At 39.1% G+C, this 11,966-nt stretch overlaps 1 protein-coding gene across 7 annotated transcripts in view; it reads right to left on the reverse strand.

Annotated features, from left to right (window-relative positions):
- Positions 1-11,966, reverse strand: part of intu (inturned planar cell polarity protein) — a 76,943-nt gene that overhangs the window by 64,634 nt on the left and 343 nt on the right. The window contains exons 1-4 of one of the 7 annotated variants that reach the window (XM_051718510.1): positions 11,320-11,451; positions 8,833-8,950; positions 8,011-8,579; positions 1,288-1,373 (exon numbers count right to left, since the gene is read on the reverse strand). In XM_051718510.1, coding sequence (XP_051574470.1) covers positions 1,288-1,373; positions 8,011-8,579; positions 8,833-8,906 — 729 coding nt within the window. In that variant the 5' untranslated portion in view covers positions 8,907-8,950; positions 11,320-11,451. Of the gene's footprint in view, positions 1-1,287; positions 1,374-8,010; positions 8,580-8,832; positions 9,018-11,319 lie in introns of all 7 variants that reach the window. The other 6 variants (XM_051718495.1, XM_051718518.1, XM_051718504.1 and 3 more) reach the window with 6 other exon arrangements.

Here is an 11,966-nt window from a genome sequence, read left to right on the forward strand (position 1 = left end):
AGTACGGTGAAGGAAGCATCATCATTTGGCACTGCTTTGCTGCTTCGGGGCTTGGACCGCTTGCCATCATCGAGGGAAAAATGAATTCCCAAGTTTATTAAGATATCCTACAGGTTATTGTTAGGGTGGTTCACTTTTTTTTCCTAAAGAACTGTGAATGTTTAATGGGATGTGTTCAATAAAGACATGAAAGATTATAACTGTTTGTGTCTTGTTAACCACACTGTGTTTGTGTATACTTGTGACTTTGATGAAGAAGTGCGTCCTTCAGATGAGACGTTAAACCAAGGTCTTGACTCTCTGTGGTCATTAAAAATCTTCTTGTAAAAGAGCAGGGGTGTAACCCCGGAGTCCTGGCCAAATTCTCCCCATTGGTCCTTCTCAATCATGGCCTCCTAATAATCCCCATCCATTAACTGGCTCTATAACTCTACTCTCTCCTCTCCACCAATAGCTGATGTGTGGTGAGCATACTGGCGCACTATGGCTGCTGTCGCATCATACAGGTGGATGCTGCACACTGGTGGTGGTTGAGGAGAATCCCCTGTTCACTGTGTAAAGCACTTTGAGTGTAGTGTCAGAAAAAAAGAGCTATATAAATGTAACATTCATTCAAGAAGAGATCACATTTTATGACCAATTAATTGCATTAAACATGCTAATTCCAAAGGGTTCACATACTTTTTCTTGCCAATATATATATTGCATTATTGTGGCAGACAAGAATTAAACAATACAAAAAATGGAAATAGAAGTCAATATATTCTTTGTTTTATTACCATATTTGAACTTGAGTTCATCGATCTGTCCAGTTTTCACAGGACATTCCATCTGCGCTATTTGTCATTGTCAAATGTAAATGAGTCAAACGAATGCTTTTGGATCATCTTACTGGTTTTCAGCGTAAAAAAACGCTGCATTTTTAGGATTCTGTGTCAAGTTAAACGTAGTTAAAACTATGAAAATCACATCTTGAGATCCTGTATTCTGTTGTGCTTTGTCCAGCTGTCAAAAACGCGTCCTGGTGACATGCTCTCATCCTGTGTCTGCACTGCTTGTCAGGTTTGTTTAGGCGGGATGACTAATTTGCTGTAATTTTTTTAAACACATTATTATTATTTTTTTATGTAATTAATCACACTAAATTAAAATGTTAATTCGACAGCCCTAAAACAAAACACTTCATCTTAAAGGGTTATTTCCCCAAAAATAACAACCACTCCTTTAAAGGAGCTTAAAAAGGGAAAAGACACTGGGTGGCCCATGACCACACATACACACACCTACCTGTGTGGGGCCAGGTATACAGGAGAGAACTCTCTCAATGTTTTCTGAGGTAACATCCACATCATCCACAGCAACCAGGACATCACCTACAGAAACATATAAAAGGTACTCACTTCAAAGATCACTAACAGTGTTAGCAATCGATCAACATCTGCCACTTCACAGAAAAGGTATGCTTTTCCAATGCATTAACTGTGCAAATAGCTAGGCAAATTCGATCTCTCCAATTAGATGTTGAATAAAAAACACGTCCTCATCAAAGATCACGTCCACCTGCCTTCGGTAGATTTGAACACTCTTATCTTTGCAGCATGCGAAGATTTCCCCCAGTTATTTCAGATATTTAAGCAGTCTAATTGCTTTAGTATGGACGAGCGTCTGAGAAATAATTGTAAAAAGCTGCTGGGGAAAGATTTTCAGAGTAGTGTAATCCATTTGGAATTTCTTTGGTCCGTCTTAGAGAGAGAGAGTGTCTGTGGCTTTTCCTTGAATTTCATTTAAATAAATCAACAGAAAAAAATTCACAGTATACACTGATGAGCCAAAACATTATGACCACTCACAGGTAAAGCAAATAATGCTGATCATCTCCTAACAAGACCACATGTCAAGGTCTGTGTAGATTAGATGGTAAGTGAACAATCAGTTCTCGTAGTCAACATGTTGAATGCAGGAGAAATGGGCAGGAGTAAAGACCTGAGCGACTTTGACAAATGCCAAATTGTTATGGCCAGATAACAATTTGGAGCATCTCTGAAGCGGTAAGACTTGTGGGGTGCTCCCGGTCAGCAGTGGTGAGTACTTACCGACAGAGGGACAAACCACAAACCGGCGCACAAAACAGTTTACCTGGGGAAGTGATGGCACCAGGATGCAATTTGGGAAGATGACAAGCCGGTGGAGGGAGTGTGATGCTCTGGGCAATGTTCAGCTGGGAAACCCTGGGTTCGGCCATTCATGAGGACTCAATCCGATTGAGCATCTGTGGGATGTGCTGGACCTACAAGTCCAATTCACGGTGCATCAGCTGCTAATGTCTTAGTGCCAGATACCACAGGACACCTTCAGGGGTCTTGTAGAGTCCATGGATCGGCGGGTCGGCGCTGTTTTGGTGGCACGTAGAGGACCAACAGCATATTAGGCATATTAGGTCATGTTTTGGCTCATCGGTTTATTAAAAAAAAAAAAAAAAAAAAAGCCATTTTATTATTTTCCATATTATGATTTTATTACCAAATGTGAATATAAAACCAGGGTCTGTTTAACAGCCATTTGTGTGAGAAAATATGTATAAAACCATGTACAGCACCAACCCTCAACTTTACATATAATTTCAATTAAACAACTAGATTTTTCATGCTGCTGTTCTTAGTAGGGCTGTGCCAATACAATCACCATTCTTTTTCCTTATACCAATATTTTTTATTTATGTAAGCACTTATTTTACTTCCTACAGATCTACTAGTAAAAAAGCAAAGAGGCGTCACAGAACTCGACAAAAACAAAGCAAAACCTCACTGAAACTTACAGGTGCACCTCAATAAATTAGAATGTCGTGGGAAAAGTTCATTTATTTCAGTAATTCAACTCAAATTGTGAAACTCGTGTATTAAATAAATTCAGTGCACACAGACTGAAGTAGTTTAAGTCTTTGGTTCTTTTAATTGTGATGATTTTGGCTCACATTTAACAAAAACCCACCAATTCACAAAATTAGAATATGGTGACATGCCAATCAGCTAATCAACTCAAAACACCTGCAAAGGTTTCCTGAGCCTTCAAAATGGTCTCTCAGTTTGGTTCACTAGGCTACATAATCATGGGGAAGACTGCTGATCTGACAGTTGTCCAGAAGACAATCATTGACACCCTTCACAAGGAGGGTAAGCCACAAACATTCATTGCCAAAGAAGCTGGCTGTTCACAGAGTGCTGTATCCAAGCATGTTAACAGAAAGTTGAGTGGAAGGAAAAAGTGTGGAAGAAAAAGATGCACAACCAACCGAGAGAACTGCAGCCTTATGAGGATTGTCAAGCAAAATCGATTCAAGAATTTGGGTGAACTTCACAAGGAATGGACTGAGGCTGGGGTCAAGGCATCAAGAGCCACCACACACAGACATGTCAAGGAATTTGGCTACAGTTGTCATATTCCTCTTGTTAAGCCACTCCTGAACCACAGACAATGTCAGAGGCGTCTTACCTGGGCTAAGGAGAAGAAGAACTGGACTGTTGCCCAGTGGTCCAAAGTCCTCTTTTCAGATGAGAGCAAGTTTTGTATTTCATTTGGAAACCAAGGTCCTAGAGTCTGGAGGAAGGGTGGAGAAGCTCATAGCCCAAGTTGCTTGAAGTCCAGTGTTAAGTTTCCACAGTCTGTGATGATTTGGGGTGCAATGTCATCTGCTGGTGTTGGTCCACGAAAACCAAAAGTCACTGCACCCATTTACCAAGAAATTTTGGAGCACTTCATGCTTCCTTCTGCTGACCAGCTTTTTAAAGATGCTGATTTCATTTTCCAGCAGGATTTGGCACCTGCCCACACTGCCAAAATTACCAAAAGTTGGTTAAATGACCATGGTGTTGGTGTGCTTGACTGGCCAGCAAACTCACCAGACCTGAACCCCATAGAGAATCTATGGGGTATTGTCAAGAGGAAAATGAGAAACAAGAGACCAAAAAATGCAGATGAGCTGAAGGCCACTGTCAAAGAAACCTGGGCTTCCATACCACCTCAGCAGTGCCACAAACTGATCACCTCCATGCCACGCCGAATTGAGGCAGTAATTAAAGCAAAAGGAGCCCCTACCAAGTATTGAGTACATATACATGTAAATGAACATACTTTCCAGAAGGCCAACAATTCACTAAAAATGTTTTTTTTATTGGTCTTATGATGTATTCTAATTTGTTGAGATAGTGAATTGGTGGGTTTTTGTTAAATGTGAGCCAAAATCATCACAATTAAAAGAACCAAAGACTTAAACTACTTCAGTCTGTGTGCATTGAATTTATTTAATACACGAGTTTCACAATTTGAGTTGAATTACTGAAATAAATGAACTTTTCCACGACATTCTAATTTATTGAGATGCACCTGTATGTTGAGTCTTTCTCGTGAATTTCATGTAGCTTTAAAGGAATAGTTCACATAAAAAATTCTCAGTCATAAAATCATTTACAGTAACCTTATGCTGTATCAAACTTGTAAGAGTTTCTTTCATCTGCGGAACACAAACAAACATTTTGGAAGGATATATAATGGGTGTGTTTGTCCATACAATGCAAGTCAGTGAGGTCTAAAACTTTCAAGCTTTAAAAAAGGACATAAAAAGCATCATAAAGATAATCCATACAACTCCAATGGTTTAATCCAAGGCTCTTCAACTACTTTCTTGTTGGGGCCAGATTATCCAGATGAAAACTCGAAGGGGGACAAACATTTTTCTGTATTTATCTCAGCTAGCACATTTATTGTATGTAACATTAATATAAAAAAAACACAACACCCTTAATCCTGTGTGCTTATTCTAGTGGTCGACCGATATATTGCAGAGGCCGATAAATCGGCCCATATTCTAACTTTTTTAATTATCACATCTGCCGATACATTTTCCTGCATGGCCAATTTGACCAACTGAGAAATGTAAGTGACCAGTCACGGTTCGTTTTGTTTACGTGCCATCGTGTTACTACAATAATAGACCGGTGTGCAACACAGTCTCATTTAAACAGTCTGCATATCAGAGTCGCGCCAGACGCGTTTGAGCTCATAATGTTAAAGTGCTCACCTGTTTCATTCTCCCTCTCTCTCCTCAACAGTTCCCTGTAACATTAACTGTCTTGTCTAATAAGAAAAAGGCAAATATCAATAAAACTTATATCATATATACTGTCTGAAAATATGTGCATATCTCGTTTAAACAGATGTAATAAACCAACCTCACACAACTTCAGCGGATCCAGCATCCTGTGAAGTGCTCATAAATCTTCCTCTGAAGCACGTATTCTAACAGTCTATTCTCAACAGTTCCCTGTAACTTTTCTAATGATAAAGGCAAATATCAATAAAACTTGTATTATAAACAGTTTGCAAATATGCAGATATTTCATTTAAACAGATGTCATTCACAAACCTCACAAAAATCCAGCATTTTCTTCCCGTCGAGCGCGTATTCCTTTGAAGCGTGTATTCATCAGCCAGAACCAAAAACTTCAGGATCAGGATCAAAAGTTCCTCTCATTCACAAATCATGACGGTCACTCCGTGACAATCAAAGTAGGTGATCCAGGCTGTTTAAACTGTCAGGAGATTGAGTGCAACTTCAAGGCTGCATCCGAAACCAGGAAAATGCTGCCTCTGGAGGCTGTATATGGAGGTACAATGAAAATAAGGTGCTTTTCAAACTGTTCGGAGACCAGTTTCCTTAAGAGTTCCATTCATTCAAAACAGATGTCAGTTGGGCCTGGGTAACTCAGCGATTATTGACGCAGACTACCACCCCTGGAGCCACGAGTTCGAATCCAGGGCGTGCTGAGTGACTCCAGCCAGGTCTCCTAAGCAACCAAATTGGCCCGGTTGCTAGGGAGGGTAGAGTCACATGGAGTAACCTCCTCGTGGACAGTATAATGTGGTTCTCGCTCTCGGTGGGGCGCGTGGTGAGTTGTGCGTGGATGCTGCAGAGAATAGCGTGAAGCCTCCACGCATGCTATGTCTCCGCGGTAACGCGCTCAACAAGCCACGTGATAAAATGCACGGATTGACGGTCTCAGACACGGAGGCAACTGAGATTCATCCTCCGCCACCCGGATTGAGGTGAGTCACTACGCCACCATGAGGATTTAGAGCGCATTGGGAATTGGGCATTTCAAAATGGGGAGAAAAAGGGGAGGAACATATGTCAGTTAAGCCAATAACTGATTAGGCAGCAAGGTAGCAAGTCAGCTGCCTACGTTTTCTGATGGAGCCCAAGGTCAGCCCAAGGTAACACGTGATGTGTGCTATAAGTAAATGTCATATTCACTATGCACTGTATGTACAATTGGTTTGATTCTATATTTTTTGAGTAAATGCGATTGCTAATGTGGACATGCCATCCATGGTTGCTGGACTGCTGTTATTTCCTTCTTCCTAATACATTAACCATTTCTTCATGTGCAAATAAATTACTTAAATTTTATGACTAAACAGAAATCTGAAGAAACTGCTATCTACCATATAAAATACAATATTATTTTTTTCATTTTGTGTGAAATTTAGTAAATATAGTGCTAAATAAGAGTTTATTATTATTATTTATTTTAGCAATTTTATGTTTGTTACTTACTATATTAAATTGTGTGATATATCGGTATTGTATCTGCCTATCGGCCACCATGCTCTCTGGATATCAGTATCGGCCATTAAAAAAAACTCATATTGGTCGACCGCTAGTTTATTCACATTAAAGTAGTCAGGGGTACATTCAATTAACATTTTTAAGGTCTTCCTCCAATAAATTCCTTTAAAAGATCTGGCTAAAGAACAAACATGACTTCCTACTCTCAACAAGTAGTTTTACAAATAAGTTTTAATCAACTTTGAAAATAAAAACAATGATCATTGTAACATTTTAGAGTAATTGTTTACAAATTATGAAAACTTAGGAAGGACATTTAGATCTGCTAAAGCCCATATCTTTCACAATATCAATAAGAAAACAACGGTCATCTAACATAGTGTCATTTGACATAAGAATACATTTAATTTTTATTTTAAAAAAGACTAATCCTGCTTTTTCTCTATCATATCCTCCCATTTATTAAGGGAAAAATTAGACCTGTATTGTGAATTTGCACACAGCAGCCAGTGCAGGAGCCAGATAATTGTGCAATCACTGGTAAAAGAAGAATAAACTGACTCACATCTTTATAAACATATTTAGGATGTACTGTAGGTACGCATGTATGCAGGTTCAGTGGTGCTTCAGGTTATCACTTTTTACAAGTACTTCTCTACTGAGGGCAGATAAAGATGATAAGCGGGCCGGATTTGGCCCGCAGGCACCAGTTGACTAGCCCTGGTTTAATCCAGGTCTTCTGAATCGAGAGACATACCAAAATGTAACTCCTTTTACACAATACATCTTGACATATATCATCTGCAGTCTCCAATTTGAAGATTCCTCGCACTTGATGCATGTACATGCGTTACATTTTTGAGTTACATTTTGGTCTGTTTCTCACGAAAACCAACTGTATCGCTTCAGAAGACATGGATTAAACCACTTCAGTCGTATGGATTACCTTTATGCTACCTTTGTGTCCTTTTTGGAGCTTGAACGTTTTGGACCCCAATAACTTGCATTGTATGGATATGTCCACATCATATCTCCTTTAAAAAAAAAAAACTTAATTTGTTTTCAGCAGAAGAAAGAAAGTCATATGAGTTTGAGACAGCATGAGGGTGAGTAAATGATGAGAGAATTATCATTTTTGGTTGGACTACTCCCTTAATTGCGATCCTATTTATATTGTGATTGTGATGCACCAGAATCTTTTGAACTGTGACATATGTATTGCGATGTGTATCGTATCATAAGGTAGGTGAAGATATCCTGCCCTTGTTGTTATTTGCTCATGTTTTCTGGGTGGTTGCTAGATGCTAGGCGCACCATTCAAGTCTGTAGCAAAAATGGTGCAGAACGAGTTTTGAGCCAATGTTTAATACCAGGGTAACTCCACTTACCAATAAGAATTTCGGCACACTTGCTGGCGGGACTGTGTGGGACCAGGCCATGTATAATGAGTTTTCCCCCCCTCTTCCCTGAATTTCCTCCTGGCCGATGCATCACACCCAGCAAGGCTTCCAGCAGCCCCCCTCTCTCTGGAGATGGAGGTGAGGTGGTGCCGAGCCGTTTGGGGTTCAGATACACACACACGTCCTTCAGATGCTGCTGCTGTACCACCACCCCAGACCGCTGCCCTGCTTGATTCTTCAAAATAGAGGTGGGTCGCCGGGAAGCCCCTTCCTCTTTTCCATTGGATGTTTTTCTTTGAGACGGTTGCCGTTTTCGTCTCAGGATCTTGGCAAGCTTCTTGAGTTTTGCTTCAGATTTATTGCTGGAGACTGTGTACTTTTTACTGTTTTCAGTGATAATCTCTGCCTCCTTTTCACTGAAATGTACATGATTGGTGGCAGAGGACTGACTGGCGGAGACTTGGGCCAACAGAGCTTCTTCCTCGCCCTCACTCAGCTCAAGATAGAAGAGTTCACCGTTCTTCTGGACATCATCCAACCATTCTGGCTCCAAGTCACTGTGCCACAAAACAAAGAGAGCATTAAAGAAGGAAGCATGTCTACTGTCAATTACAGTATACAGTAGCCACAAAAGTATTTGGACATTTAAGCCATACTTAAAAATCTATGAATGTCATTGCATTAGATAACAAAATATCAACCAAATCAACCTGTCAGCTGAAAATGCATTTTTTCCTATTTCTGAACACTGAATTTCAGATTGATCTCAGTAGGTTGAATTTTCTTTAGCTAAAATCGCTCTATGCTTACCGAAATTCGAAATGCTGCCCCCAGTGGCCAAGTGTTGTTGGGCGTATGGCCATGTGTAAGCTCCATTTTTGCATGTAGGTATAGCTGCAGGCTGGAGATCTCCAAATGGGGGCTGAATCTCCAAAAGAGGGTAGAGTTACTTCAAAAGGGGGTTGCACCTACTCCAAAAGGGGGCATCACTTCCACTAATGGTTAGAGTTAGGAAATGGATTAGGTTAGGGACTCCCGATACCTTTGCTGGCAGTTTGGTTTAAAGCTTTTTTAAAGCTCTGCCTGCAGCTATATCCTTCTAATTTTTTGGGTGAAATGTCCATGGAGGGGCACCAAAAGCAAGTTGTGAAGCTAGTTGTTTTCATCGGTTCAGGATGTAATACAGTGAAGAGGAATGCATATTTTATAAACTGAACCCCCCCAAACCTAAACATCAGTTTAGTAAAAATTTAATGTGAGAGGAAAAAAATGCAACCTGCGAATCATGCTCATCACTGATTATACGAACGCGACTACTTCCTAGGTTAGACACGGCATCCAAACCCACGTCTCCCGCACTACTGAAGCAACATGGTTCCGGTCGTGCCACAAGGGGAGGTAAACACAATTGTGCTATCTTTCTTATAAAAAATTAATTACACTTGCTTGGATATTTTGTTATCAAATACAATAATAGTCATACAGACATTTTTATGTGTGGCTTAAGTGTCCAAACACTTTTTCCACAATGAAAAGTGTATAAATATTTCGTTTTTCATCAGTAGCAAGTATATGAGATGATTTTAAACCTTTTAAGTGGATTTAATTAAAAGTAAGTGGACTCATTTTGATTGGTTGTCAAGTGACGAAACAACTAGAACTTGCATAAATAAGAACAAAGACAATTTAAGCTTATTTAAACTTCATAAGGAAGCAGTTGACAGTAGAGGTAGACTGATATATTGGTTTTACCAATTAATTGGTGCCGATTGTTGCCAATAGTTTTTTTTCCTCTGTGGCCAGCGCTAGAGGAGTCTATAGTTATAATGGCTTGGTTCTACAGAATAGACTAACAGTTTCAGGATTGTTTATAGTTAACAGTCCTGCATTACGAACCAAATCTTCATTTTTTCCTAATAATTATTGGGATTTTGGTTAAACAATACACTGCATGTTTTTTTTACATTTTATAAATCCGTTTTAAAAACAATCATCTGCCTTTCCCACCACCTTATTTATCGGTATCGGCAAAACCCACTATAGGTTGACTTCTAATCTATTCCCCCCTCCGCATAAACAGAGAGGAGTTGGAGAGTGACATCAAGTTTCTTGAAGTTTACATAATATTTTTGTACATTCTTTAAATTGTTTTATATTTAAAACAAAAACTATTTTAATAACTATAGGCCAGTTAATCAGTTAACTGATTAACTGGCCTCCTTTTCCAGCATCTTAGTTATGGGTAACGGCAAAACCCACTAAAAATATAATTGTGCCACCATATTAATTTATTTCATTATAAATCTAAAATTTTATTAAAAAAAAATAAAAACAAAAGTTTTTGAAATGGATGACTTGGACCAAATAATAAAGAAAAGCAGCCAATAAGTGCCCAACATAGATGGGAACTCCTTCAGTACTGTTTAAAAAGCATCCCAGGGTGATACCTCAAGAAGTTGATTGAGAAAATGTCAAGAGTACATGTCTGCAAATTCTAGGCAAAGGGTGACTATTTTGAAGATGCTAAAATATAACACAGTTTTGATTTATTTTGGATTTTGTTTAGTCACAACATAATTCCCATAGTTCCATTTGTTATTCCATAGTCTTGATGACTTTACTATTATTCTAAAATGTGAAGAAAAATTATAATAAAGAATGAGTAAGTGTTTCAAAACTTTTGACCGGTAGTGTATGTCATACCGCTTTGGCAGAACTGTAAAAACAACCTTGCTGTTCACTAAAATGCAGGAAAGTATTGCTCTTTCAGCTCTTGCCACAAACTCCAATTGATGAGATAGCAAAACTTTACAATAAAGTGTCTTCAAGAACAAACCAAACTAAACACTACATTACCAATGAGTCAGAATGCTCCAGGGGAAAAACACATCCCAAATCTTTGAAACAAAATACTCTCATTCATTCCCCCCCCCCAAAAAAACAAAAAAAACAGAACTAGAAATTTTAGCCAAAGATTATTCCTCTAAATTCATCTACACTGTTTTGGTGGTTAGCTCTTGGCAACCATGTCCATAAAGTCACTTAAGCTGGTGAATAGCATATAATTATTTATGATGACTGATTTTCCAAATTGGAAACAGAAATTCCACAACAATGAGAGAGGGCAGAAGACGGACAAGGTCTATTCATCCTTTTCCTCTATCTAAATTTGGGTACGTATAGAGCGCTTAACTAAACTGAACCACAATATTAAGAATAATATTCCATCGTACATACAGTGAAGTAAATCTAATTAGCAATCCAGTTATTAGTAAGTATTGTATTGATGCTTCTTACTCGGAGTAATCTGAGTAACTTGATCCAGTCGAATCAGTCTCGCTTCCTACGTTTCCTCCTTTATCTTTTTCAGTTTCGCTCGAGCCGGGCTCGAAAAGCACCTCAACTCCCTCTGTCAAATGTTTTGAAGCCATTCGCGCATGTTCCACTCAATAAACCATCTTCGTGCCCATCTTACGCTGTTTTCGACTTGCGGTTTCTTCTTCTGAACCTGCGAAATCATCTTGCGGTGTTGTCCACATCCGGGTCTTTTCAAAGACCACGTGTCACGTATCTCAACTCGTGATTGGGCAAATGGAATCGTTGCTATAGCAACTTTGAAGCTTTCGTTGACCAGCGTGGAAAGAGAAATGACAACAAATCGCCTGCGCGACCTTAAAATTACAGTAAAACTGGAATGGAATAGTAAATCTTATGATTTCAAGTTTTGTGTACAATCCCGTACGCAATATTAACAGAAAGTGTTCACAAGTTTAAATGTTTATTAAATCCGGTTTACTTTCTAAACAAATTTGATTGTGTTTTATAACTGCAATCCAAATATCTGTGGCTGAACGTTTTGATCGTGTACGCGGTCCTAAATCCCCTTTGACATGCGCTGCATGCAAGCGCGGGAGAAAAAGCTGCTCAGCATTAAACAGTGCAAC

Source organism: Myxocyprinus asiaticus, chromosome 2 (genome assembly GCF_019703515.2).
Source record: "Myxocyprinus asiaticus isolate MX2 ecotype Aquarium Trade chromosome 2, UBuf_Myxa_2, whole genome shotgun sequence".
Classification (NCBI taxonomy): domain Eukaryota; kingdom Metazoa; phylum Chordata; class Actinopteri; order Cypriniformes; family Catostomidae; genus Myxocyprinus; species Myxocyprinus asiaticus.